Raw genomic sequence first — 25,484 nt, forward strand, 5'->3', positions numbered from 1 at the left:
AGGGACACTCTGGCCCCGGCCAGCTCGTTCCTCCCACCCATCCCTGCCCGCTCCCGGATGCACCGGGAGTGGCGACTCCGAGCAGCCCCGCAGCTGGCCTGAAGGGAAAGCACAGGAAACGGCTTGCTCCCGCGCCGGACCCCCAGGAGAGGGGTCGTTAGGACGCCACCCGTGCCCCGGCGCGCCCGAAACGGGGGCCCGGCCCAGGCTTGTTGCCGGGAAAGTGGAAAACCAGGGCGTCTCCGCGGGCTCGGCACCGAGCGACGCGGGGCGAGGCGGGGCGCTGGCTCTGCAGCCGGGAGGGGGCGGCCGGGCGAGGCCCGCTGGGTGGGCCCCGGCGGCCGCCCGGCGCAGGCCCGGCACGTGACGCCGCGGCCCCGCCCCCGCGCCCGGAAGCCCCGCCCCGCGCCCGGAAGCCCGGGAGCCCCGCTCGGCCGTCAGGTCTGTGCGCTGCGCGGGGCCAGGGGAGCGGCGCGTCCTCGGGCTCCAGCAGCTGCGGGCGGGCCGAGGGAGGGGCGGGGCGGGGCGGGGCGGCCCAGCCCGGCCGTGGGTGGCGGTGGCGCGGTGTCTACCAGCGGCAGCCGGCTGGCCCTCACGGCCTGCGCCTTCTCAGCACTCGCGCAGGGCGCCGCCATGAGTCTGGACATCCAGTGCGAGCAGCTGACGGACGCCCGCTGGACGGAGCTCCTGCCGCTCATCCGGCAGTCCGAGGTGGTCAGGTAACCGGGACCCGTCCCAGAGGCCGCCCCGCCCGGCGAAGGCCGCTCTCCCGGCCCGCCCGTCCCCCCGGCAAGCCCCTCCGCGGGCGCAGCGGGACGACCTGGGGGATGGCGGCTCGGCGGCGTCACAGTGGCCACTGCGCCCTCCCCTGGGGTGTCCGCCCTGGCCCCACCCCGAGGCTCAGCCTTCGTCCTGGTTCTGCTCGAGCTTGCGCCACACATTTCAGTGACCCTCGCCTCAGCCTGGCTCGGCATCTCGCTGGCCCTCACCGCAGTGGGACTTGGGTGTCGCTTGAGCCGGACATTTCCAGTGACCTCACCCTCAGCATGACTGTGTGTCGCCTGAACCGGGCTTCTGAAATTCCTTCCACATTTTCTGACTCGGCTGGAGCGATAGCACAGCGGTTGGGCGTTCGCTTTCACGCGGCCGGTGTTCGATTCCTCCGCCCTCTCGGAGAGCCCGGCACGCTGCCGAGAGGACGGAGCCCGCGCGGCAGAGCCTGGCAAGCCACCCGTGCGTATTGGGTATGCCAAAAACAGTCTCAATGAGAGACGTTACTGGTGCCCGCTCGAACAAATCCATGGGCAACGGGATGACAGTGATTTTCTGACTCATTCTGTGAGGGAGAGCTGCCTGGCTCTCCCCAGCGTCTCTGTGGCTCATCTCATCGGAATGAGCTTGTTGGTTTATCTTGTTCCGCCTCCCCTACCCCATTCCTCAAACATTCAAGACTTCCCTCACTGAGCCACACGTGCTGGGGACAGGGCGCAAGGGCAGGCTTTGCATGTGGAAGTCCCGGTTCACTCTGGCACCACATGATTTCCCAAGCACCGTAAGGTTCAGCCTCAACAATAAAAAAGAAATTAGCCTAAAATTAGCCACAAAAGTGTCCCCTTGAGAGGGGGAATGAGGATGACAGACGAGCAGGGGTGGGCAGGGCGGCTGATTGAGCAGACCTGGTGGAGTGTTAAGGCTTCAATGTCCTGTGTGAGAAATCTGTACTCTTCATCTCAGGGGAAAGACAAAGTTCTCTTCTCGAAGAAATAGCCCAGGTCCATCCTGTTTGCCTTAGAATTTAATGCCAGAGAGACAGAACTGGGGTTACCCCTAGCCTTTGCATGTGTCTACCCTGTTCAATCCCTGGTGCCTCATATGGTCCCCAGTAGTGATCCCTGAGCCCCACTGGGTGCAGCCCCAAACTAAATCTGAAAAAAATTTTAAAGAATTTACTTCCACATAGCTTTAACAACTTAAGTGTTAACACTTAACACTCGGTTCCTCCTTTGCTAACCTGTCTGCTGCCCCAGGAGAACCAGTGGGCAGGGCAGGGCACTCCTGTCTTGGTACTGGTCTTGCAAGCCCTTGGTTTGGCTCATGTATTTCTTTTCTTTTTTTTTTTTTTTTTTTTTTTTTTGCTTTTTGGGTCACATCTGGCTCTGCACAGGGCTTACTCCTGGCTCTGCACTCAGGAATTATCCCTCGCGGTGCTCAGGGGACCATATGGGATGCTGGGAATCAAACTCGGGTCGGCCACATACAAGGCAGACGCCCTACCCACTGTGCTATCACTCCAGCGCCTGGCTCATGTATTTCTGAGGCGCCACGTCCATTTCCTGTTGCCTTGTCTGGTGTACAGCCGCATGCCTCCCAGTGCTTCATGGGAACCCTCTCCCCCTTCCCATGGTCTCCCTTCAGAACATCCTGGTTGTGACTCACCTTGTGCGGTCATATCTGCTTTTTATTTATTTATTTATTTATTTATTTATTTATTTATTTATTTAGGCTTTTTGGGTCACACCCAGTGATGCTCAGGGGTTACTCCTGGCTTTGCACTCAGGAATTACTCCTGGCGGTGCTTGGGGGACCATATGGGATGCCGGGGATTGAACCCGGGTCGGCCGCATGCAAGGCAAACACCCTACCCGCTGTGCTATCGCTCCGGTTCCCATATCTGCTTTTTAAAGTGATCACTAGGGGCTGGAGCAATAGTACAGCGGGTAAGGCATTTGCCTTGCATGCAGCTGACCTGGGGTTCAATTCCCAGCATCCCATGTGGACCCCAAGCAACCACCAGGAGTAATTCCTGAGTGCAGAGCCAGGAGTAACCCCTGCGCCTCACCAGATGTGACCCCAAAAAAAGCAAAAAATAAATAAAGTGACCACTGGTCCTGTTCACAGGCTGGACGACTGTGGCCTCACAGAGGGCCGCTGCAAAGACATCAGCTCTGCCCTGCAGGCCAACCCTTCCCTGACTGAGCTCAGCCTGCGCACCAATGAGCTGGGCGATGCTGGCGTGCACCTGGTACTGCAAGGCCTGCAGGCCCCGACCTGCAAGATCCGAAAGCTCAGGTGAGCCCAGTCTGAAGGGCGGAGAGGGAAAAGGGCCAACCAGCATCCAGAGTCAGCTGCAAGCTCCAGCCTCAGTCTAGTGATGGTCACTCATGGGCCCCTTCCCAGCCCAACAGAGGGGATCAGGGAAGGCCAGGTTGTGTGCTGCCCTGTGCCTGCCTCACACTTACTGCTGGGCTGGGGTGTCCTCCAGCCTCCAGAACTGCTCCCTGACGGAGGCCGGCTGCGGGATCCTGCCCAGTGCCCTACGCTCCCTTCCCACCCTACGTGAACTGCAGCTCAATGACAACCCCCTGGGGGATGCAGGCCTGCGGTTGCTCTGCGAAGGATTCCTGGACACCCAGTGCCACCTGGAAAGGCTACAGTGAGTCATCCCCATGCTCAGCTCTCAGCACCAGCTGAGCTGCTCTGGGCACCCCTGCCTCCCACACCCCCAGCACCTTGCTGAGCACACAGATGCCCAGTTTGGGGCACTGTTGTCTGGGTCGGGGTGAGGCCAGCAGACACTGTCCAGGAGGCTTGGGCCCTGCAGGCTGTGAGACGAGCCCAAGGTCCTATGGGTCCCCAGGCTGGAATACTGCAACCTGACTGCTACAGGCTGTGAGGCCCTGGCCTCCGTACTCCGGGTCAAGCCCAACTTCAAGGAGCTTGTGGTGAGCAACAACGCAATTGGCGAGGCGGGCGCTCGAGAGCTGTGCCAGGGCCTGACCAAGTCCACCTGCCAGCTGGAGACACTCAAGTAAGTGTGGGGCTAGGTGGACTGGCCTGGTGGGTTGGTGGTGCTTTTCCATCCTGGCAAGATACACAAGGGGCTCGTCCCATGAGCTGGACTGGAAAGGGATCGGTCAGTGCTTTTCCCCCAGCATCTCTGTCCTTCTGCCGTGGTCACTTTATTTTGGGGACAGGTGCAGTTTTGTCTTTTGGCCCATCAGAGTCCTCAGGGCTTACTACTGGTTGTGTGCTCAGGCATCACTCAAGACATCACTCCAGGCACCTTTGGGGTGCTAGGTGTCAAACCCAGGTCAGCCACATGCAAGGCAATTTCCAGCCCCAGGTGTAGTTTATTTACTTAGCTATTTCATTTATTTAGTTTCTTGTTATGGGGGGGGGGGTCTCCAAAGTGGCACTCAGGGGTCCTGAAGCCATTGCTGAAGATATTCTACCAGTCAGGTGGGCGGATGAGTGCTAGGACCCTGCACTGCCACTCCGCTCTGGTCACCCCCACTCCGCTTCCCCAGGCTGGACAGCTGCGGCCTCACGTCAGCCAATTGTAAGGACCTGTGTGGCCTGGTGGCCTCCAAGGCCTCACTGAGTGAGCTGGACCTGGGCTATAACAAGCTGGGGGACGCAGGTATTGCTGAGCTCTGCCCAGGGCTGCTGAGCCCCAGCTCCCAGCTGAAGACCCTCTGGTGAGTTGGCTTCTGGACGATATCACTCACCCTGGCTGTGTCTATGTCCACTGCTATGCCCAGGGGTCTGCAGCCAGTCAGGTAGGGCTGACCTGTTCCTGGTGACTCCCCCTTAGGCTTTGGGAGTGTGACATCACCAGCAAAGGCTGCGGAGATATTTGCCGAATTCTGGGGGCCAAGGAGAGCTTAAAGGAACTCAGCCTGATGGGCAACAAGCTGGGGGATGAGGGTGCCCGGTTACTGTGTGAGCGCCTGCTGGAGCCCAGCTGCCAGCTGCAGTCCTTATGGTAAGTGTGTGGTGCTGGGCAAAGTGAGAGGGAGGTGCCTCGTTCCCTGGCCACAGGTGTAGGCCTGAGCGGGACAAGGGGTGGTTGGTGGTAGTGGTGGTCTGTGTGTATGTAGGTCTGAGGGATGGTGGTGGTGGTGGTGTGTGTGTGTAGTCCTGGGGGTGGGGGGTGTAGTCCTGGGGGGGGGGGGTGTATGTGTCTGTCTGCTAGGCGGGAGCCACAGGGGCAGGCCTGGCTGTCTCCAGTGTATGCCTCACAAGGGTGTATATTTGTATATTGGGGTGGAGGCCAGAGGGGCAGGACTAGCTGGCTTCAGCGTGCTCCTGTGGGCACAGGGTTAAGGACTGCAGCTTCACGGGCGCCTGCTGCCAGCACTTCAGCGCAGTGCTGGCCCAGAACAAACACCTTGTGGAGCTACAGTTGAGCAACAACAAGTTGGAGGACGCTGGTGTCCAGCAGCTCTGCCAGGCCCTGTCCCAGCCCAATACAAGGCTGCAGATGCTCTGGTGAGTACAGTGTGCATGCACTGGGATCCTGGCCGGGGCACCCCTCCACACAGCCCTGCTACTAGCTTCCCTCGGGCCTGAAGTAGGGCAGTGTGCCCCTGTGCCCTGCTCACTTTGGCCCAGGTCTTACCTTGATGCTTTTCTGATTTTTGTCACTAGCTCACGACTTCAGTCTCTTACCTACCCCTTCTGTCAGTCTTCTGCTCCAATTTTTCTTTCTGTCCTGTGTCTCTCGGGTGGCTTCCGTGCACCCGCTCGTCTTGGGATGGCCAGTGGCTGAAGGCACTGGACAAGGGACCCTGAGGCTGAGGGCCTTTCTGAGGGTCCCATCTTACTGCCAGGACCCAGGTCAGGTCTCACCCGAATCCCCAGTGGCTCCCTGAGCTTCCCCACCCATTTGCTCAGCTTTGTACACCTCACCAACTTTGCAACCTGTTCAGACCTCCTCTGAAGCCCCTCCAAGGAGCCAGCCACCTGTCTGCTCCCGTCTGCTTCCTCTGGTCCACCTCAGGGGACAGCCACCTCCCTCCATCTGTTCCTGTCTTTTTGGGTCACACTCGGCGATGCACAATGGTTACTCCTGGCTATGCACTCAGGAATCACTCCTGGCGGTGCTTGGGGAACCATATGGGATGCTGGGAATCGAACCCGGGTCAGCCGCGTGCAAGGCAAATGCTCTACCTGCTGTGCTATCGCTCCAGCCCTGTCTTCTTCCTCTGGTTCACCTTGTACGACTGAGTCAGGCCCCTCAGTCTAGAACATGCTGAGCAGGCACAGGGGACTGTGATGGTGCCATACCGTCTTCCCCACCCCACATCTTAGGTGGTCCCATGGCTGATGGTAGCCAGGGGGCTTCTGTCCTAGCCTATGCCCTTTTTGCCACCTAGCCTGGGGGACTGTGAAGTGACAGACAGTAGCTGCAGGGCTCTTGCTGCCCTCCTCTGCGCCAACCAGAGTCTGAAAGAGTTGGACCTCAGTAACAATGGTCTGGGCGACCCCGGTATCCAGCTGCTGGTCACCAGCCTGGAGCATCCTGACAGCCACCTGGAACAGCTCGTGTAAGTACAGCTAGGGATGTCACAGCTGGGGTGGGGTGTGAGGCGCATGCCAAGACCCTGAGCATGCTACCCCGTCTCCTTCAGCCTGTATGACATTTACTGGTCTGAGGCTATGGAAGATCGCCTGCGGGCCCTGGAGGAGAGCAAGCCCAACCTGAAGGTCATCTTCTGAGCACCGCCACTCACCTTCCGCCCTGTAGCAGCCGTGCCTTACCCCCACCCGGGGCCTTCACGCTTGGTGTCCTAGCTTTGAAAAAACACAGATCAACAGCTGCAAGAGAATGTCAGACTTTATCATCATTAAAGCCCTGTTGCGGCAAAATGCTGCTCGTCCCTCCATGGCAGGTTCTGCATAGAGCTGTCAGGTCAGCTGGGCCCCAAAAGCCTCTGCTCCCTAGGCACAATACCCATCATGGGGTGAAGACTGTCTCCTCTCCCACACACACAAAGGACAGGATTGTGCTCCAAGGCCTTGCTCCACAATAGCCAGTCTGCTGTGGCCTTAGCTGGGCAGTACCCCAAACCCTGCCTCACAGTAGCTGGTCTGCTGCGGCCTTAGCCAGGCAGTGCAATGTAGATGGCAGGACAGCCACTGGGCTTATTTCCCCTATGGCCAGTCAGCACAGAGACCGTGGCAATGGCCCTTTGTGGCCCTTAAGACCTGGCAGCTCTCATCAGGCCTGGCACCTGATAACAGGTTTGCTTCTATCAGCTGTCCAGAGCCTCCCCAGATCCCTTGGAAGAGGGACGGAATAGGGTCTCACAGCCACTCCCATAGGCTGAATAGGAAGGAAGAGAACCCAAGAGGTCCCTCCCAGGAACACAGCCAGGGCTGCAGCCAGGCCTGAGGAGTGGGGCTGGGACTAAGATTCCAGGACACTCCTGGTGGTCCTTAGCCAAGGACCACCAGAGCAGTATGAGCCCACAGATCCAGTGTCAGCAATAAGCCCCACCATTGAGCAGGACCTTCACGACCAAGCCTGTGTACAGAAAATAGGAGGCTAAGACTCGCCTGGCTCAGGGCTGTCACCCACCAGCCCCAGGTGTGTCAGTCAGACAGGCCCTGCCCTCTGCTGTGGCCCAAGGCCAGGAACATGCCAGGAAGCTGCAGAACTTCTGCTGATTTATTTGTTCTATTTGCTCATAGAGATGATTTTCAACTCACCCACAGAGACCCCAGCCCTCCCCCAGTGGGTAGGGACAGAGGACACAGGACAGAATCCACACCATCTCGGCTCTGACCCATTGTCCTTCCTAAGTGGGGCCGGGCTATCTGGTGGCAGGGCTCCTGGAGTCCAGGAAGACAGGCCAGGGGGCATCTGGCCCGGGCAGCTTCTGGAGCTGCTGCTCACACAAATGTCTGGCCACGAGTACATATGTTAACTGCTACACACACATACACCAGCCAGGCTCGAAGCCGTGCTCAGCCACTATGGTCCCCTTGGAGCACAGCAGTGTGCACTGGAGGGCAGTGAAGCCTCAGGGCAGAGGCCTATGAGGATCCTGGCAGGAATCACAGGGTGCAGGGGCAGAGAATGGGCCTGGCAGGTCCCTGGACGCAGGTCAGTTAGGAACTGGCACCCCTTCCTGTTCGTCAACCCCAGGCTCTTCCGGGCCTTGCTGGTGTCCATTGCCCATGGTGCCATCCTGGTCTGCCCTGCTCTGCTGCTTCTGCCTTCGGGTCTCCTTGTAGCGCAGGGTGATGTCCCTATGGGCAGGGAGGGGGCCTCAGCGCTGGACTCTGGCGCCACCCAGAGGGGCCAGTGTGAGGGAACCGCCCAGGGCTGGAGCTCACCGCAGGAAGAAACGCCACACGGTCCAGGTGAGCACCAGCACAGAGCCGAGTGTCCAGCACTGGGAGATGTAGAAGGGCAGTGAAAGTGTGAGCGTGTGAGGGTCGTACTTGACCACGATGAGCAGCTCGGTGACCGTGATGGCCGCCACCAGCCAGGCCTGCTGCCCCAGCTTCTTGTGCAGTTTTCTGTGGACAGTGGCGGTGTTGGAAGTGGACAGGAAGTGATGGGGGACCTGAGTGGCCAGGAGGGCACAGCCCTGGCCCAGTCCTACCCCACACTCACGGGTCGTCCATGAAATCATAGATCTCGCGCATGGCCACGCCGCCCACGTTCACAAAGAAGACCAGTCTCAGGAGGACCAAGAAGTGCTCAGGGGGCATCCACAGCACAAACTTCAGATAGAAAGTGTTGAGCTCTGCCAACAGAAACTGGGGGACAGTGGAGGGTGGGCGGGGCCCGAGGCCAGGGGCCGCGCGCAGGAGGCTGGGGCCTTACCACCAGGATGATGCCGCACACGGCCAGCCAGCGGCGCAAGCTGGAGGCCGGCCTCCACTCGAAGCGTACCCAGCTGTAGGGCGTGAACTGGAAGGCAATCCGCTTCATCTTGCCCCTGGGACCACAAGGGCGTCAGCCTGCTTGCAGGGGCCCAGCTCTCCTGCTCACAGGCAACCCCAGTCCTCTCAGGCCTTTCTTTCAAGTCCCCAAACAAATTAACAGCTGACAACCACTTCCTACAGAGGATGGCCAGGGAGGTTGGGGTGCAGGGATGACAGGAAGAAGGGGAGGTAACCCAAAGCAGGGAAGTAACAGAAGACAAAGTCCCCACCCCAAACCCTCCCAAGGCCCAAGGTGCAGGACTGCAGACGCACTTGTAGGTCGGAATGTTCCAGAGGCCTTGCCACTTGTACGTCTTCATGGACAGCCATTCAAGGGTCTTCATGCCACAGTAGATGCCCAGCCCGTTGCAGACCAGCACATCCATGATCCACTGGGGGTGGAAGCAGGCAGGAGGTGGGTGCCTCAGATGCCCACCCTGATCTGGCAGGACCCACGATAGTGCTGGGAATCCCAGCTATGGGGCACCTACATGGTCCCACCAGCACTCGCTGAAGTTGGGCAGCTGGTGCTCAAGGCTGTACTCCAGGAACTCGAACATGACGCTCACAATGGTGCACATCCACCAGTCGCGGATCATCAGGGTCTGTGGACAGAGGCAGCTCCTCCAGGGACACAGCGCGGGGCCCCCAGCTCAAATGCTCTCCATGAGAGCCTCTAGCATCCAGGTACCCGCACATATGTCCAGCTGTAGAGCCAGGCAGTTGTTTCCCCTCTCCCCCTCTGGGACCTCAGTGAGGGTCAGTCCTATAGCAGAGTTGAACCGGGAACACAGAAAGTCCAGCCCTCAGGCCACCTTACCTTCAGGTACCAGCCAATGAAGTGCGCAGGCACAAAGCCATCCAGCTTGTCCTGTGGGTGACAGCACATAGGCCTGGCACATGCCCCTCCCCTGCAGCTCACCTTGGGGGTGGCCAGAGTGACCCCACAGCCCTGCCAGTGCTCCCCAGGGACAAAAGCAGTATCTTGTGGCTGTGAGCAGACACCTGACCATAAGCAGGCAGCTGTCCCCGCACACCTACCATGAGGAGAAGGTTTCAACCCAAGGCACTGGGCCAGGCAGGAGTGAGGCTAGGCCATCCCCTGCCAACCCGAACATTTTGCAAAACCATGAGCTAAGTTTGAGAAACCGCTGCCCAGGGGCTCACCTCACCCACCCTTAGCAGCTGGACTGGTCAGAGGGCCTGCAAGTACTCACCCAGACGTTATGGAAGGGGTCAGTCTTGTTGTCTGCATCATAGATGAGGCAGTTTCCCCCGTAGTCCCTCTCCGGCAGGGGAACCCCCAGCCTTGGGTCCACATACTTCAGAAACTGACGGCCATCGTGGACAGTCTACAAGGCCAACACCCTGATCAGCTGGACCATGCCATACTCAGCTAGCTGAGTGATGCCACCCCAGCTTGTCCCGAGCCAGAACATGGGCATCACAGATGACATCAGTCTGGCACAGTACCCCCCACCCAACAGAACCAAGGAAACAGCTCAATGCACAAAAGCATCCCAAAGAAAGTCTGGGGAGTCTGCAGAAAGGCCTAAGCAGGGAGTCTGCCACGCTAGGAGCACCCCAGCCCCATGCTCCCCTCACACAATGGAGAAAGTGGTCACCAGCACAGTGCACACGGCAGAGGTCACACTCCAACCTTCATCTCCAACCACACATGGGGTCAGAAGGGGTGACGTTCAAGTATCCAGGAATCAGGGGTGGCAAAAAGCCTTAGGAAGAGTCTGAGGCCTGGGTGGTGGGGGGCCCCTCTATGAGGAAGCTGACACAGCCCAGGGACAGGTCACGGAGGGAAACCAGGCAAGTCTCTGGACTCACACGATTGGCAAATGTGCTGAAAATAAACTATTTTTTCATTCCCTCCCTCTTCACTGTTGATGATGATGCTTTATTTTTAAATCATTATTACCGGGGCAGGCAGGCAGAGTGCTCTCGAAACAAGCTGCCTTGCACACAGCCAATTCTCTCTCCCCCTGCCTCATACTCCTGTGATAAAACTATTTTACTTTGCCAAACAATAAAAGGGAGAGATACATCAAAGTGCAATTCCAGGAAGACGCCTACAGGCCCATGAGCACTCAGAGGAAGGCCAGTCTGAACCCTGTGCTGGATTCCGAGCATGTAGGGTGAATGCAGACCACAGGCCCCGGACAGGCGGGGCACCCAACCCATCTCCAGTAACACTGGAAGGATCAGCTGAGACAACCAGCATTTCCACGTACAAGCATGTGTCAAGGGCCGGGGGGATGGTCCTGGGGCTCCCCAGCTCCACATGGCTCAAGCCGTGCTACATCCTCGGGCCCCGGCTCACCTGCCCACCCTGAGTGCCATTTGGGAGGCCCCCCCCAGACAAATAACAGTATCGAAACTACAACTGGAGCTGGAGTGATAGGACAGCAGGGAGGGTGCTTGTCTTGCACATGGCTGACCCGGGTTTGATTCCTGGAATCACATATGATCCCCAAGCACTGCCAAGATTGAGGCCTGAGCACTGCTGAGTGTGGCCCCAAAAAACAAGAAAGCTGCACCTGCTCACAAAGTGAAGTGACCACCAGGAAGCAGAACAGGAACCAGGTGGTAAGAGGAGAGTGAGGATAAGCACTGGTTGATCCCAGTCTACTCTGGCTCATGAGCGTCCTGCCCAGCCATGTGCCCCACACCCCCAACAGGACGTGCTAAGACCAAGGGCCAACATGCCACCCACCTGCCTACCTGTGCCCACCTACCTGGAAGAGGATGAAAATGAGGAAGAGCTCATAGACCACACTGACGCAGAGCCAGAACCTCCAGTAGGCTGTGAGACAAAACACAAATGGTCAGCCCCATCTCAAGGAGAGCACATGGGCGTCAACTCCACAGGGGCCTCTGCTGCATGCGCTCTGCTCCCCACATAGGTGTCCTAGAGCCAAGGCCCCAGGAACACAGCAACACTGGAGATGCTGACAGGAGGCCTGGGAGAGTCTCCTCAGGTCAAGGTTTAGGCACTGTCCTCAGCATGAGCAAACCCTTTTTTTTTTTTCTTTTTGGGTCACACCTGGTGATGCACAGGGGTTACTCCTGGCTCTGCACTCAGGAATCACTCCTGGCGGTACTCAGGGGACCATATGGGATGTTGGGAATCGAACCTGGGTCGCCTGCGTGCAAGGCAAACACCCTACCCGCTGCGCTATTGCTCCAGCCCCCAGAAACCCTTATTTATGCACTGAGTTTACATTTCAGAGGATCACCTTTTCCTTGCACATGATACCAAACCATCCTTTTTATCTGGAATAACCAACTTGGAAGCATTTGCTGTTCTGAGTTTGGTTTTTGGTTTTAAGCCACAACCCGCAGTACTCAGGACTCATTCCTATGGTACTCTAGGGACCATGTGGTGCCGGGGATAGACCCAGGCCTCCCGCATGCAAAGCTGTGTCCAGTCCACAGTGCCAGGAGCAGCAATGCCTTGGGTTCCAGTCAGAGCTTGTGTGACTAACAGACGAGCTTGCCATGGCCCCAAGGGGCTCAGAGCCACCTATGATGTTCCATTCGTTCACAAGAACTCAGATGCTGTGTAGCACATCCTGGAGCTCCATGCCCACCACACCTCCCTAAACCCTGCCCTGCCACAATTCCCTCACCACTTCGGGCTGTCCACACTACAGAGGACAGAAAGAACGAGCATGCCCTTCCCTGACTCCCAATCTGTGGCAGTCAGAGTTGCTGCCTTCCCTCGGCTCCAGTCACAGCAGTCCCCTGGACTGACACAGCAGGGTCACAAGCACAGGTGACTGAGGCCACAATGGGGTCCGGAATTGTCCACTGATGACCTCTCCACATACTCTGGGGCTCTGTGGGCATTTGGACAGGTGAGGGCTGAGGAGGCTCCATCTCCTAGCACAGAAGGCTGCTGTGGCTTGTTGGCTGGGGTGGCTTTCCCAGTCATAGGCAACATTCTGCACAGCCCCTGCCTCTCTCCTTCAGCTGCCCCTTGTCCTTCATGACGCATCTGCTATAATGACCTGGACCAGCCTGCCACCCCCTCTGCCAGGGCTCATGTCCCCTTCTCTCTCCAGGGTCTTTCTGCCCCCTCAAGCCACCCCAAACTTACTTCATCTTTCTAGACATCAAATTCAGCTGCCATGACTCCTGCCCACACTTGAGCCCTCATTTGCCCGAGTGTCGGGAGCATAGGGAGCAAGGCTTTGGGGTCAACGGCACCCCTCCCTGCTCAACCACCCTCACTCCATGCCCCAGCAGCAACTGCCACTGCCCAGGGTCCCCTGGACAGCTCCAAGGACGTCCTGACCACCACTAAGAAACTGAGACTGTTAGGGGAGCCCTGGCACCATCAAACCAGCGTCAGATCCAGAAACACAGTTCCCACTCAGAGACCTCGTTGGAAAGGTCCAGACAGGCCATGAGGGGTCATGGCAGAAGCTTTCAGACAGAGTCCTGTAACCAGAGTCCAGGTCCATCAGAAGCCCCTCCTGGGCCCAGCACAGGTGTGTGTCCAGAGTCTGTCTGTCTAGGTCAGTCCATGTCCACGGCGGACAGTCCCCACAGCACCATTCTGCTGCCTCCACACTCTCGGGGCTCCACATCCCCTTTCCTGTGGCCAGATGACAGGGGTCCAAGTTCCCACCCTCTGGGCCCCACAGGGAGAGGGGCGACAATAAACCCTTCCCACAGAGCTCCTGGCTCTGGGTGGTCCACATGGGAAGGTCCACCTGCTGGGCCCAAGCCAGCCTCCAGCCCTGCTCTTCCTGCGGCCCTGAGGCAAGGAGGCTCCTTTAGTGCCAGCTGACCAAAAGGACACTATGGGTCCATCCCCACGGCCACAGAACCCAGCCCAGACGTGTGTTCCCAGCTGTGATGCAGTGCTGGGGCCTGTGGACACACCCAAACAACCCAAACTTAAATGGTCATTTCTGTGAGGGACCTTTATTGCAACCAAACTTTCCTGGCATCTTCCAAATCAAATACAGCACACACCCGAGTGAGACAAAACAAACAGTAACTGAAGCAGGAAAACCGACTGACCACAGCCCAGAGCCACCGCCTAGGGGAGGGTTGAACCCTGGACACACTGAGTTCCCCGGGGGGAGGAACAAGGGCTTAGTGGGGACACGACACATGAAAAGGGGCAGGAGGGGAGAACACAGGGCTGGACACAGAACTGGGATCAGTGGCGTCTCACAGTCCAGCTGACCTTAGGTCCAAATGAAATTGACCCTGAAGAAGGGAGGTTCAGGGATTGCCCCTGGGAGATCAGGTACAGGGACTGATCCCAGAAGAATGGGTGCAAGCACTGACCCTGGGAGACTGGTGCAGGGACTGACCCCAGGGAAGGCAGGTACAGGGACTGACTCTGGGGAAGGCAGGTGCAGGGACAGACCCCACAGGAGGCAGGTGCAGGGACTGACCCCGGCAAAGGCAGGTGCAGGGACTGACCCCACGGAAGGCAGGTACAGGGATTCGCCCCGGGAGACCAAGAACACTGACCCCGGGAAACCAGGTACAGGGCAGAGGGAGTATCTGACTCAGCAGCACGCGGACCACAGAGGCCTGGGCAGCTCAGGAAGGCCAGCACCACGCCCACACCCACGGAGGCTCTGCAGAAACGCCTGAAAGAGGCTCTTGCCCACAGCCCAGAGGCCACCCACCTGCTCAAGACACGGGTGGCGCGCAGGACTGAGTCCCACGCACAGGCACACGCAGAGAGCAACATGATTACCTGGGTGAGGTCTGGAAAATGGGCCGTCTTTAGCTTGTGTGACTCCAAAACATAAGAAAACCAAAATACTGGCCACAATGCCTCTGCAACAAAGAACAAAGAGCCTGAGTGTCCGGTAGCCCTGCAGGGGGAAGGGAGGGAGACCCCCGCAACCCTACACCCCTGCCCCTGCAGGGCCACAAAGGCACCCCCAAAACATCAGAGCTTGGTGCCTAGGCTTGCTCCAGCCCCACATCCAAGAACAGGTCTAGCACATCACTGCAGCCAGACGAGCACTGGCACCCGCAGGCTCGAACGATAGGGGAAGTACCCACACAGCAGCACAGGGTCAGCACACCCACCGCCTGGCACCCCGTGTTCCTCACAGAGCTGGGGGACCCCTCCAGAGGCTGAGCCCTACCCAGGCTGAGATGCCCCTTCCACGGGCCCAGGACAGCTCCAAGGGGCAGGCAGGTCTTCCCCGTGGACAGCAGGCCAGGGCACTGTGTCTATGGACAAAAGTCCAGGGACCCAGAGCCTGAGTCCTCAGACTGAAGGATACCCGATGAGAGGTGGGACAAGGGTCAGTCTCGGTCTGAGGACAGGCGGGCAGACCACCCAGCCCCAGTCACTGAGCTGACACCTGCAGCAGACACGGGCATGTCAGGGCAGAACTCTGAGCCCGAGGCTCACCTGCTGGTCCTGCCTCCTGACCAACCTCATGGCATCTGGGGAGCCGCAGGCCAAGGGAACACTTGTGTTTACCTTTTTTGGTTTGGGGGTCACACCAGGCAGTGCTCGGGGAACCAGAAGGGTCAGAGGCCAAACCCAGGCCTAATGTACAAGCTCAAGCCCATGAGCTCCCCAGCCCACAGGATGCAGATGACCGTGACCAGAACATTTAGGGGGGTGGAGCGAGCACAGCAGGCAGGATGGTTCCCTGTAGGCAGCCCACGCAGGTTTGATCCCTGGCACCCCCTAAGGCCTCCCGAGACTGCCAGAAGTGATCTTTAAGCACTGCCAGTGTGGCCCCTCGAGTCTGTTTCAGGACAGAAGCTACAAAGCATTGACACCACCACTGCCACCCTCCTGTGCCGGAGACCACCTCTTTCCCCGACGCCCTTGGCTGCTGTGAGGACAGACCTGGGCTGGATCAATACTTGGCTGCATGTGACACTGGCTCTGGCTGCTCTGTCCCCTCCATGCACTTTTGAGGAACCGAACAAGATGCCATCCACAGCTACACCTCCAGGGCAGGCTGTGGACCCCCCACGTGTAAGCTCCACCCACCAGCAGGATGGGGGCACTGCACACTGGCCGGGGGTGCCCACAGTCCCACAGATAAACTACGTCTGCAACCCCTGGAACTTCTGACCCACTGCTCTCGGGCAGTGCAGGAACTTTGGGGGACAGCGTACCAAGGTCATACCTGCTCCTCCCCATACTCTCACTTGTGGAGCTGTGACAGTCCCCCTGCCCACAGCACTCATCCACCGCCTGCACCAAGGCCACTCTGGGCTGCGGACATATGGGCCAGCGTGAGCTCTTACAGACCTCACAGCCACATGCCTCCAATTCTGCTCCCTCCCCAGGTCACCACGGAGGCCAGACCAGCTCCATCCACACAATGACACGCATTCTCAGTGGCTCCGGCACTGGACACTACTGACCCCTCCACCTACCCAGGGCACTGTCTCAGAGCCACTGTGGACACTGTGGCTATGGGAGGCAAGAGTCACCATCTGTGCCCCTGAGGTGCCCCACTCTTATCTGCCCATCAGGGACAGGGTGGGACAGGAAATGACTGCACAGGCCCAGAGAAGGGGTGAGCAGCACCCAGATCCAGACAGGCCCAGCACCACCCAGATCCAGACTGGGCACCTCGGTCCTGCACACAGCAGCCCAGCCACCTCCGTGCAGGTCCCTGAGGAAGAGGGGCAGTGCCAGGTGTGGGCATGTCCCAGGAAGGTAGCCCTGCCCCCCAGCACAGCCCGTGGGCAGTGTCCACTCTGCAGACCCCCCGCCTGGACCGTGGGTATGTTCAAAGAACCATGTTCCCTTCAGAGAGGCCCCACACAAGCTCTAGTTCCACCCAGAATAGTCACCCACAGCTGCAGCCAAGGCCATCCCCAGGCCCCTGGACGGGCAGCGCAGACTGACCATGTCAGGGTCAGGAGTCAGGAAGGTCACAATCCGCAGGGCACACATAGGAGCACACTCAAGGGAAGACAAGGCTCAAGCCTGAGGGGCTGCTCAGAGCCTGTAGCCCCGAGTCCTCTGCTGATAGCAAGGCAGAACCACCAGCACTGACCAAGGCCTCTGCCCCATGCGGGTGCCCAGGACACTCACGCCCTGAGACACTCAGGACGGCAGAGGGGAGCCGCACACAGACCAGTGCCTCCCCAGCCCACACAGACCCCAAGCAACGCCAGGTGTGCAGCCCCACCGGCACAGACCAGACGAGGCCCGGCCAGAGCAGCAGCCAGGACGCCAGCCTGAGGGACACCCAAGGACAGCAGCACGATGCTGCCAACACAGCCTGAGTGGTCAGAGACCACCAAGGAGTGGCCAAAGCCCTGGGCCCTGAGGAGACAGCCCGAGCACAGGGGAGGGGAGACGGCCCAGCCCGGGCACAGAGGGCACAGGGGAAAGGAGGGGTCCTGGGCACTGAGGGCACTGCAGAGGGCAGCGGCTCACTCACCTCTTGGTGTTGTAGGCCGTGTCCCGTGGCGTCTCCTCCAGCAGAGTCACGTAGCCCAGCACGCAGGTGAGGATGAAGAGCACGGTGAGCGTGTGGGCGCGCCTGGAACCCAACACAGACCTGTCAGCTCCTGCCTTGGCTCAGGGCTCTCTGCCAAGGGGCCCGGGAAGAGGCCAACCAGAGCTGTGCAGCAGCAGCTGTCTCAGGTCTGGGCGCTGTCGCAGGAGCTGCCAGGCCTGCTGACCACACGGGAGCCGGCCAAAAGTCAAGCCCAAGGAAAGAGCAGAGAGCAGAGCAGCAGGTCCAAGCGAGACGGTGCGTCCACACTGCATGCTCCGTGCTGCAGAGTGCTGGGCGGGTCCAGCTGCGTCCTCCCCCTGCTCAGGCCAAGTGCCCAGGGTGAGAGGGAGTTCACTGGATACCACTCACTGGAACCAGGGCCCACAGCAGCCAAATACCCAGCAGGACAGGCAACACACATGCATGCACATGTGCACACCTGTCGTTACACATGACTGCACATATGCACACATCACACAAATCATACATGATCTTACAAGCACATGTATGTACACGCCATCATACGAATTACACACGATAACACATACCATTACTTAAAACCATATGTGTAAGCACATACCATCACAGAAATTACACATGATCCCACATACATGCACAATTACACATGATCCCACGTATGATACATGTGTATATACGCCATTACACACAACCCTAGCACAACCACACACATAATCACACTGTGCACACATGCCATTACACACTACCCAACACAGCCACACACATGATCACATGTGTCACAATCAACTACATATGACCCCATGCAACACACATGTGCACGCACACCAATTATACATTATTGCACATACAACCACACATGAACAATCACGTTTGCACATTTGTGTCATCACACCAATTACATACATGATCGTCCACACATAAGCTTTGCACAAATGCTAATTACACATATGATCACACAGTCCCAGTCACACGATCCCACATGCATGCACACAGTCCTGCGTGGCACAAACACAAACACAACACCGGGAGGTCTTGCCTGCCCTTTCACTTTTCCAAGTGCCCTTAGAAGGCGTGACGGCGCCCTTTCCCGGGAAATCAGCAGAGCATGTCCTTGGAGAAGCCGTCACCCGCTAGCCACGGCTTCCTCCTCTCTCAGCCTGGCAGCTCGAGGACGTGGAGAACAGAGGGGCTGGGCCTGGACCATGGAGGACAGAGGGGCTGGGCCTAAACTCGAGGCAGCCCTGCCCAGGGCTGCCCTGGGAAAGGTTAACTCCCTAGGACCCAAAGGACATGACAAAAAATGCAAACAGCCACTAGACAGCCAGAAAGAGGAGCCATGTCGTGGGGGGTAAAGTGGGTGCTTCCAGTACCCACCGCAGTGCAGACTGCCAGACCAGCACCTGGTGGAAGCCCAGAGCCGAGACAGCTGCGAAGCACCTACCCTCCTTCCAAATCAAATGCCCCCAGGTGCTGCTCGCAGAGAAAGGACAGTTCCCGGTTCCTCAGCACACGCTCAGGGCGAGCCCAGAGGCTGGGATGCCAGACTAAAGGTGCTCGGAGAGCCCGAGCCAGGTGCAGGAGAGGCAGGGGCTGGAGCTCAGGAGAGAGGGGCCCAGCTGACAAGGCTCCAGATCTGGAGACTGGGTGCCCACAGCTTAGTTTTTAAGTCTGAGGCAACCGACCCAGATTAAGACCATCGGAAGCAAAAGTGCAGCCCCAAGTGTCTGGATTTGATTCAGAAACAAATCAGGAGCCATACTGAAAATATTCCTTCGGGCTGGAGAGAGAGTACTGGAGTTAAAGTGTCTGCCGCAGGCGACCAACCCCAGCTCTGGCAGGTACAACCCCCAGGGCACCGCCAGGGTTCACCTCTGGACACTGAGTCTAAGGAATGGCCCTTAGGCTAAGGCCACTCTTGCATCTCAGAAGCTGGAGAGCATAGCATGATGGCCACAAAGGGAGTGGTGGTGTGGCTCCAGGAACCCCAGGCCCTTGACACATAAGGCCAAGGTCCCACTGGGCCACGATCCCAGCCCACAGAAAGGAATTTTTACAGAAAAAGAGAAGTAGAATTTTAGGGGGGATAGCGGAGGTGGGGGGGTGCACTGCAGCTATAGTGCCAGAGGGTCCACAAAGCCCCAAGATGGCACTAGTGTGTCTGCTAACCTAAGCCAGGTCTATCCGCCCAAGACTGTCACCCTCCACCCAGAAAGCCTCGGGCAAGACTGTGAACTCAGCTCTGAATTCCTGTTTTCAGGGAGAACTGGGACAGGTCACCACACATGGTAAGTGGCAAGCACAGGGCACACGTGCAGCCAAAGCTGCCAACATAGAGGGTGGGATGGGGGAAATGGGGACAGTGAGCAGGGCTGGGGTGTCCTTTGGTACAGTCGGGCAGGCACAGGGTAGAGGATGGCTGGCCATGGAGCTGCCCAGAACACAGGGACAAAGAAGCAGCCAACAGACAGACAGACAGACAGACAGACAGACCCAGTACACAGGCAAGGAGCAGCTGACTGATAGTAGGCAGGAGGTGGCTGAGCCAGCAGCAGCAGTCACCCCACGTGTCCAGGCGCGGCCCAAAAACAGCCCTGCACCTTGGCCCAGGCCCTCACGGGGACTGCTGTCCTCTCACCCTCAACTCTGCCCTGGGTGAGGGGCAGTGGGTGAGGAGACTGGGTGGGGGAACTGGGTGAGGGGACTGGGTGGGGGGGACTGGGTGAGGGGGACTGGGTGAGGGGGACTGGGTGGGGGACTGGGTGAGGGGACTGGGTGGGGGGACTGGGTGGGGGGACTGGGTGAGGGGGACTGGGTGAGGGAGACTGGGTGAGGGAGACTGGGTGAGGGGGACTGGGTGAGGGGGACTGGGTGACGAGACTGGGTGGGGGACTGGGTGGGGGACTGGGTGAGGGAGACTGGGTGAGGGGGACTGGGTGATGAGACTGGGTGGGGGACTGGGTGAGGGAGACTGGGTGAGGGGGACTGGGTGAGGGGACTGGGTGGGGGGACTGGGTGAGGGGGACTGGGTGAGGGGACTGGGTGAGGGGACTGGGTGGGGGGACTGGGTGGGGGGACTGGGTGAGGGGGACTGGGTGAGGGGACTGGGTGAGGGGACTGGGTGGGGGGACTGGATAAGGGAGACTGGGTGAGGGGACTGGGTGAGGAGACTGGGTGGGGGACTGGGTGAGGGAGACTGGGTGAGGGAGACTGGGTGAGGGGGACTGGGTGATGAGACTGGGTGGGGGGACTGGGTGGGGGGACTGGGTGAGGGGACTGGGTGGGGGACTGGGTGATGAGACTGGATGGGGGACTGGGTGAGGGAGACTGGGTGAGGGAGACTGGGTGAGGGAGACTGTGTGAGGGGACTGGGTGGGGTGACTGGGTGATGGGACTGGGTGAGGGGGACTGGGTGACGAGACTGGGTGGGGGACTGGGTGAGGGAGACTGGGTGAGGGGGACTGGGTGAGGGAGACTGGGTGGGGGACTGGGTGAGGGAGACTGGGTGAGGGGGACTGGGTGGGGGACTGGGTGAGGGAGACTGGGTGAGGGGGACTGGGTGATGAGACTGGGTGGGGGACTGGGTGAGGGAGACTGGGTGAGGGAGACTGGGTGATGGGACTGGGTGAGGGGGACTGGGTGAGGGGACTGGGTGAGGGGGACTGGGTGAGGGGGACTGGGTGAGGGGACTGGGTGAGGGGACTGGGTGGGGGGACTGGGTGATGAGACTGGGTGGAGGACTGGGTGAGGGAGACTGGGTGAGGGAGACTGGGTAAGGGAGACTGGGTGAGGGGGACTGGGTGAGGGGACTGGGTGAGGGGACTGGGTGAGGGGACTGGGTGAGGGGACTGGGTGATGAGACTGGGTGGGGGACTGGGTGAGGGAGACTGGGTGAGGGAGACTGGGTGAGGGAGACTGGGTGAGGGGGACTGGGTGAGGGAGACTGGGTGGGGGACTGGGTGAGGGAGACTGGGTGAGGGGACTGGGTGAGGGGACTGGGTGAGGGGACTGGGTGGGGGGACTGGGTGAGGGGACTGGGTGGGGGGACTGGGTGGGGGGACTGGGTGAGGGGACTGGGTGGGGGGACTGGGTAAGGGAGACTGGGTGAGGGGACTGGGTGAGGAGACTGGGTGGGGGACTGGGTGAGGGAGACTGGGTGAGGGAGACTGGGTGAGGGGGACTGGGTGAGGGGACTGGGTGGGGGGACTGGGTGGGGGGACTGGTTGAGGTGACTGGATGGGGGACTGGGTGAGGGAGACTGGGTGAGGGAGACTGGGTGAGGGGACTGGGTGAGGGGGACTGGGTGAGGGGGACTGGGTGATGGGGACTGGGTGAGGGGGACTGGGTGAGGGGACTGGGTGAGGGGGACTGGGTGAGGGGACTGGGTGAGGGGGACTGGGTGAGGGGACTGGGTGAGGGGGACTGGGTAAGGGAGACTGCGTGAGGGAGACTGGGTGAGGGAGACTGGTGGGGGGACTGGGTGAGGGGACTGGGTGGGGGGACTGGGTGATGAGACTGGGTGGAGGACTGGGTGAGGGAGACTGGGTGAGGGAGACTGGGTGAGGGAGACTGGGTGAGGGGGACTGGGTGAGGGGACTGGGTGATGAGACTGGGTGGGGGACTGGGTGAGGGAGACTGGGTGAGGGAGACTGGGTAAGGGGGACTGGGTGAGGGAGACTGGGTGGGGGACTGGGTGAGGGAGACTGGGTGAGGGGACTGGGTGGGGGGACTGGGTGGGGGGACTGGGTGAGGGGACTGGGTGAGGGGGATTGGGTGAGGGGACTGGGTGAGGGGACTGGGTGGGGGGACTGGGTAAGGGAGACTGGGTGAGGGGACTGGGTGAGGAGACTGGGTGGGGGACTGGGTGAGGGAGACTGGGTGAGGGAGACTGGGTGAGGGGGACTGGGTGAGGGGACTGGGTGGGGGGACTGGGTGGGGGGACTGGTTGAGGTGACTGGATGGGGGACTGGGTGAGGGAGACTGGGTGACGAGACTGGGTGGGGGACTGGGTGAGGGAGACTGGGTGAGGGGACTGGGTGAGGGGGACTGGGTGATGGGGACTGGGTATGGGGACTGGGTGAGGGGGACTGGGTGAGGGGACTGGGTGAGGGGGACTGGGTGAGGGGACTGGGTGAGGGGGACTGGGTGAGGGAGACTGCGTGAGGGAGACTGGGTGAGGGAGACTGGGTGGGGGGACTGGTTGAGGGGACTGGGTGGGGGGACTGGGTGAGGGGGACTGGGTGAGGGGACTGGGTGAGGGGGACTGGGTGAGGGGACTGGGTGATGGGGACTGGGTGAGGGAGACTGCGTGAGGGAGACTGGGTGAGGGAGACTGGGTGGGGGGACTGGTTGAGGGGACTGGGTGGGGGGACTGGGTGAGGGGGACTGGGTGAGGGGACTGGGTGAGGGGGACTGGGTGAGGGGACTGGGTGATGGGGACTGGGTGAGGGGGACTGGGTGAGGGGACTGGGTGAGGGGGACTGGGTGAGGGGACTGGGTGAGGGAGACTGGGTGGGGGGACTGGGTGAGGGGACTGGGTGAGGGAGACTGGGTGAGGGAACTGGGTGAGGGGGACTGGGTGATGGGGACTGGGTGAGGGGACTGGGTGAGGGGACTGGGTGAGGGGGCTCCATGATGCTGAGTGTCTGGATATTTTAGAGATTTTGTATAGAGATTTTGGCTCGGGCTAAGGACACCTCAGTGGAGGGGCAGGGGCCACAGCAAAGGTGGCCACAGCGCCATGGAACAAGCAGGAGAGGGACATGGGCCCCACCAAGTCCACTCTGTGCAGGAATTCAGAGCAAAGCAGGATCTCTCGGCCAGACTGTACACGGTCAGGAGGCTGGAGCGTAGCACAGCGGGGAGGGCGTTTGCCTTGCACACGGCCAACCTGAGTTCGATCCCCAGCATCCCAAATGGTCCCCTGAGCACCGCCAGGAGTAATTTCTGAGTGCATGAGCCAGGAATAACCCCTGTGCATCGCTGGGTGTGACCCATAAAGCAAAAAAATAAATAAATAAAAAGGGCCCCTGGGGCCTCGTGAGCAGACTGGGGCTCGGGCCGTGGGGGCACGAGGGGAGATGGGCAGCAGCTCACAGCCATGCCAGGCATGAGACCTCACAAGAAGAGACCCCAGCAGTACTGCTGAGGGACCCTGGAGCAGCAACAGCACAAGCACAGGCTCCCTGAGCCTCAGGAAAGCAGGGAACCACCTCGGCCCCTGCTTCCTGATTTGTCGGGGGTCTAAGTAACTATACCCAGGGGAGCCCCAGGAGCCTGACAGGGAGCGGAGACCGTGGTGGGGGCCAGAGCAAACCTCAGTCAATTGCCACAGAGCCTGCAAAGAGTTTGCTGGGGTCACTGCACCCCACCGGCCACAAAACCCAGCAAACATACACGGTGCCCCAGCACACACATGCATGCACACGTGTGCCCACACGCACATACACACATGCACATGTACGCGTGCACATACACATGTGCACACAAAAACACGTGCACATATACACGTGTGCACAAACGCGCACGCACACAGCATCCCATATGCACAGTCCTGCATGCATGCAGTGCCCTGCACCCATGCAGCGTCCCGTATACACATGGCGCCCCACACACCCACACAATGCCCACCCGGACACATGCACGCAGTGCCCTGCATGGCAGAACTGGTACAGTTGGTGGCAATGGTGTCCTACTCTGTGGCCTGCCCAGAGGACCAGCACCCACGGAATAGGGGTTGAGAGGACGAGGTGGGTGGGTCTGGGGCACAGGCATGGCTCAGGACATGGGATCTCGGTGAGCCACAACCCATGGACAGGATAACGGCCAGCCACTGAGGGGCCCCAGGTGCAGAGTAAGGGGTGGGGATGGAGGGGTGTCGTACAGGGCAGGGCAGCTTCAGGGGCAACGGAACTGGACACACCGAGAGGTGGGCACTGTCCAGGGCCTGGAGTCAAGTAACCAGGCGCCAATGGCCACATGTCTGCATGTCCCTGAAAAAGTCACCAGGGCTGGACCACAGGTGGCTCAACACCCCGGCCCTGCCACCAGCGCTGAGCCAAAGGGACCCCAAAATGAAGCCCCACAGTAGCGCCGGTGGGTCACTGGGAACTAGAGAGGTCATGGACCAGACTGTGACACGAACAAGAGTCTCTGGGACACACACACGGCCAGGGGTGGGGTGGGCTCTACTGGGCAGCAAGCAGGGCAGGACCGCCCCATGAGGACACGACCCCTTCACCGGCAATGGGCCAGGGCCGCCTGCGAGGGGTCAGGGCCTTCTGCGGGGGCGTGGGAGGGTCAGGGGGGCTTGGGAGAGATCAGGACCTCCTGGGGGGGTCGGGCCACCTGCGGGGGGTCAGGACCTCCTGTGGGGGGGTCGGGGCCGCCTGCGGGAGGTCGGGGCCGCCCGCCCGGGGTCAGGACCTACTGTGGGGGGGTCAAGGCCGCCTGCGGGGGGTCGGGGCCGCCCGGGAAGGGTCGGGGCCGCCTGCGGGGGGTCGGGGCCGCCGGCCGGCGGTCGGGCCGCCTGCTCCACGCCCTCCGGGGGAGTCCTGGGCCCCAAGGTCAGCGGCCGCGCTCACCAGAAGAAGGTGTTAGTGCCGTCGTCGTAGACCTCCGACTCGGTGCTGCGGCGCGCGGGCGCGGGGGAGGCGGCGCGCGGCCCCCCGGCCCCCCGGCGCTCGGGCCTGCGCATGGCCCGCGGGCTCTCGGCGGCGGCGCGCGGCGCGGGGCGCGGGGCCCGCCGGGGTCGCGCCGGGCGGGGGCCGGGGGCGGCCGCGCGCTGCATCCTGGGATTCGCAGTCCGCGCGCGAGGCCCGCCGGGACCTGTAGTCCGCGCGGCCGCGGGGCGCGGTGCCTGCTGGGTAAGCTGCCTGCGGTTGCCAGGCGACCGAGCGCCCGGGGCCGCCCGGTTGCTAGGCGACCGCAGGGCGCTAGCGGCCTGGAGGCCGCCCGGCCGGAGCTGAATCCCGGGCGCCCCAGCCTGGGTCCCTAGAGCGGGCTCCGGGTGCAGACTCGGTGCCACAGCTCCAGGGGCCGGGGCTGCCGGCGGCCCCAGTCGCTCCTATGGCGGGGGTCTGTGAGTTGGGAGGGACCCACCACCCCAGAGTCCGGAAGGCCAGCACAGGAGACCTCGCCCACACCCACTGGGAGGCACTGTCGCACCCTCCAACGAAGAGTTTTCCTTCCGGCAGCAAGCCCAGTCAGGGCAATACTCTCACTGCCCTGGACTCACAAACATGGCTTATTTCACTGTCTCCCCTGACTCACTATCTCCGGCTGAACGCACGATCACCCCTGACTCGTTAT

The 25,484-nt window shown here is 60.5% G+C and overlaps 2 protein-coding genes across 2 annotated transcripts; one reads left to right on the forward strand and one right to left on the reverse strand.

The window, feature by feature from the left end:
- Positions 1 to 393: 393 nt before the first annotated feature.
- Positions 394 to 6,643, forward strand: RNH1 (ribonuclease/angiogenin inhibitor 1). The gene is made up of 10 exons (XM_055142304.1): positions 394 to 441; positions 614 to 719; positions 2,899 to 3,069; positions 3,263 to 3,433; positions 3,638 to 3,808; positions 4,308 to 4,478; positions 4,595 to 4,765; positions 5,101 to 5,271; positions 6,159 to 6,329; positions 6,414 to 6,643. Exons 2-10 carry the CDS (start codon positions 634 to 636, stop codon positions 6,499 to 6,501), a joined length of 1,371 nt encoding a protein of 456 aa, XP_054998279.1. The 5' UTR covers positions 394 to 441; positions 614 to 633; the 3' UTR covers positions 6,502 to 6,643.
- Positions 6,602 to 24,896, reverse strand: PTDSS2 (phosphatidylserine synthase 2). Its single transcript, XM_055142303.1, has 12 exons — positions 24,758 to 24,896; positions 17,139 to 17,240; positions 14,459 to 14,541; positions 11,469 to 11,536; positions 9,939 to 10,073; positions 9,542 to 9,592; positions 9,213 to 9,326; positions 8,995 to 9,113; positions 8,621 to 8,735; positions 8,408 to 8,553; positions 8,125 to 8,310; positions 6,602 to 8,037 (listed from the first exon to the last, which is right to left on the reverse strand). Exons 1-12 carry the CDS (start codon positions 24,868 to 24,870, stop codon positions 7,893 to 7,895), a joined length of 1,377 nt encoding a protein of 458 aa, XP_054998278.1. The 5' UTR covers positions 24,871 to 24,896; the 3' UTR covers positions 6,602 to 7,892.
- Between the last annotated feature and the right edge of the window lie 588 nt (positions 24,897 to 25,484).

This window comes from Sorex araneus, chromosome 6, assembly GCF_027595985.1.
Source record: "Sorex araneus isolate mSorAra2 chromosome 6, mSorAra2.pri, whole genome shotgun sequence".
Lineage (NCBI taxonomy): Eukaryota > Metazoa > Chordata > Mammalia > Eulipotyphla > Soricidae > Sorex > Sorex araneus.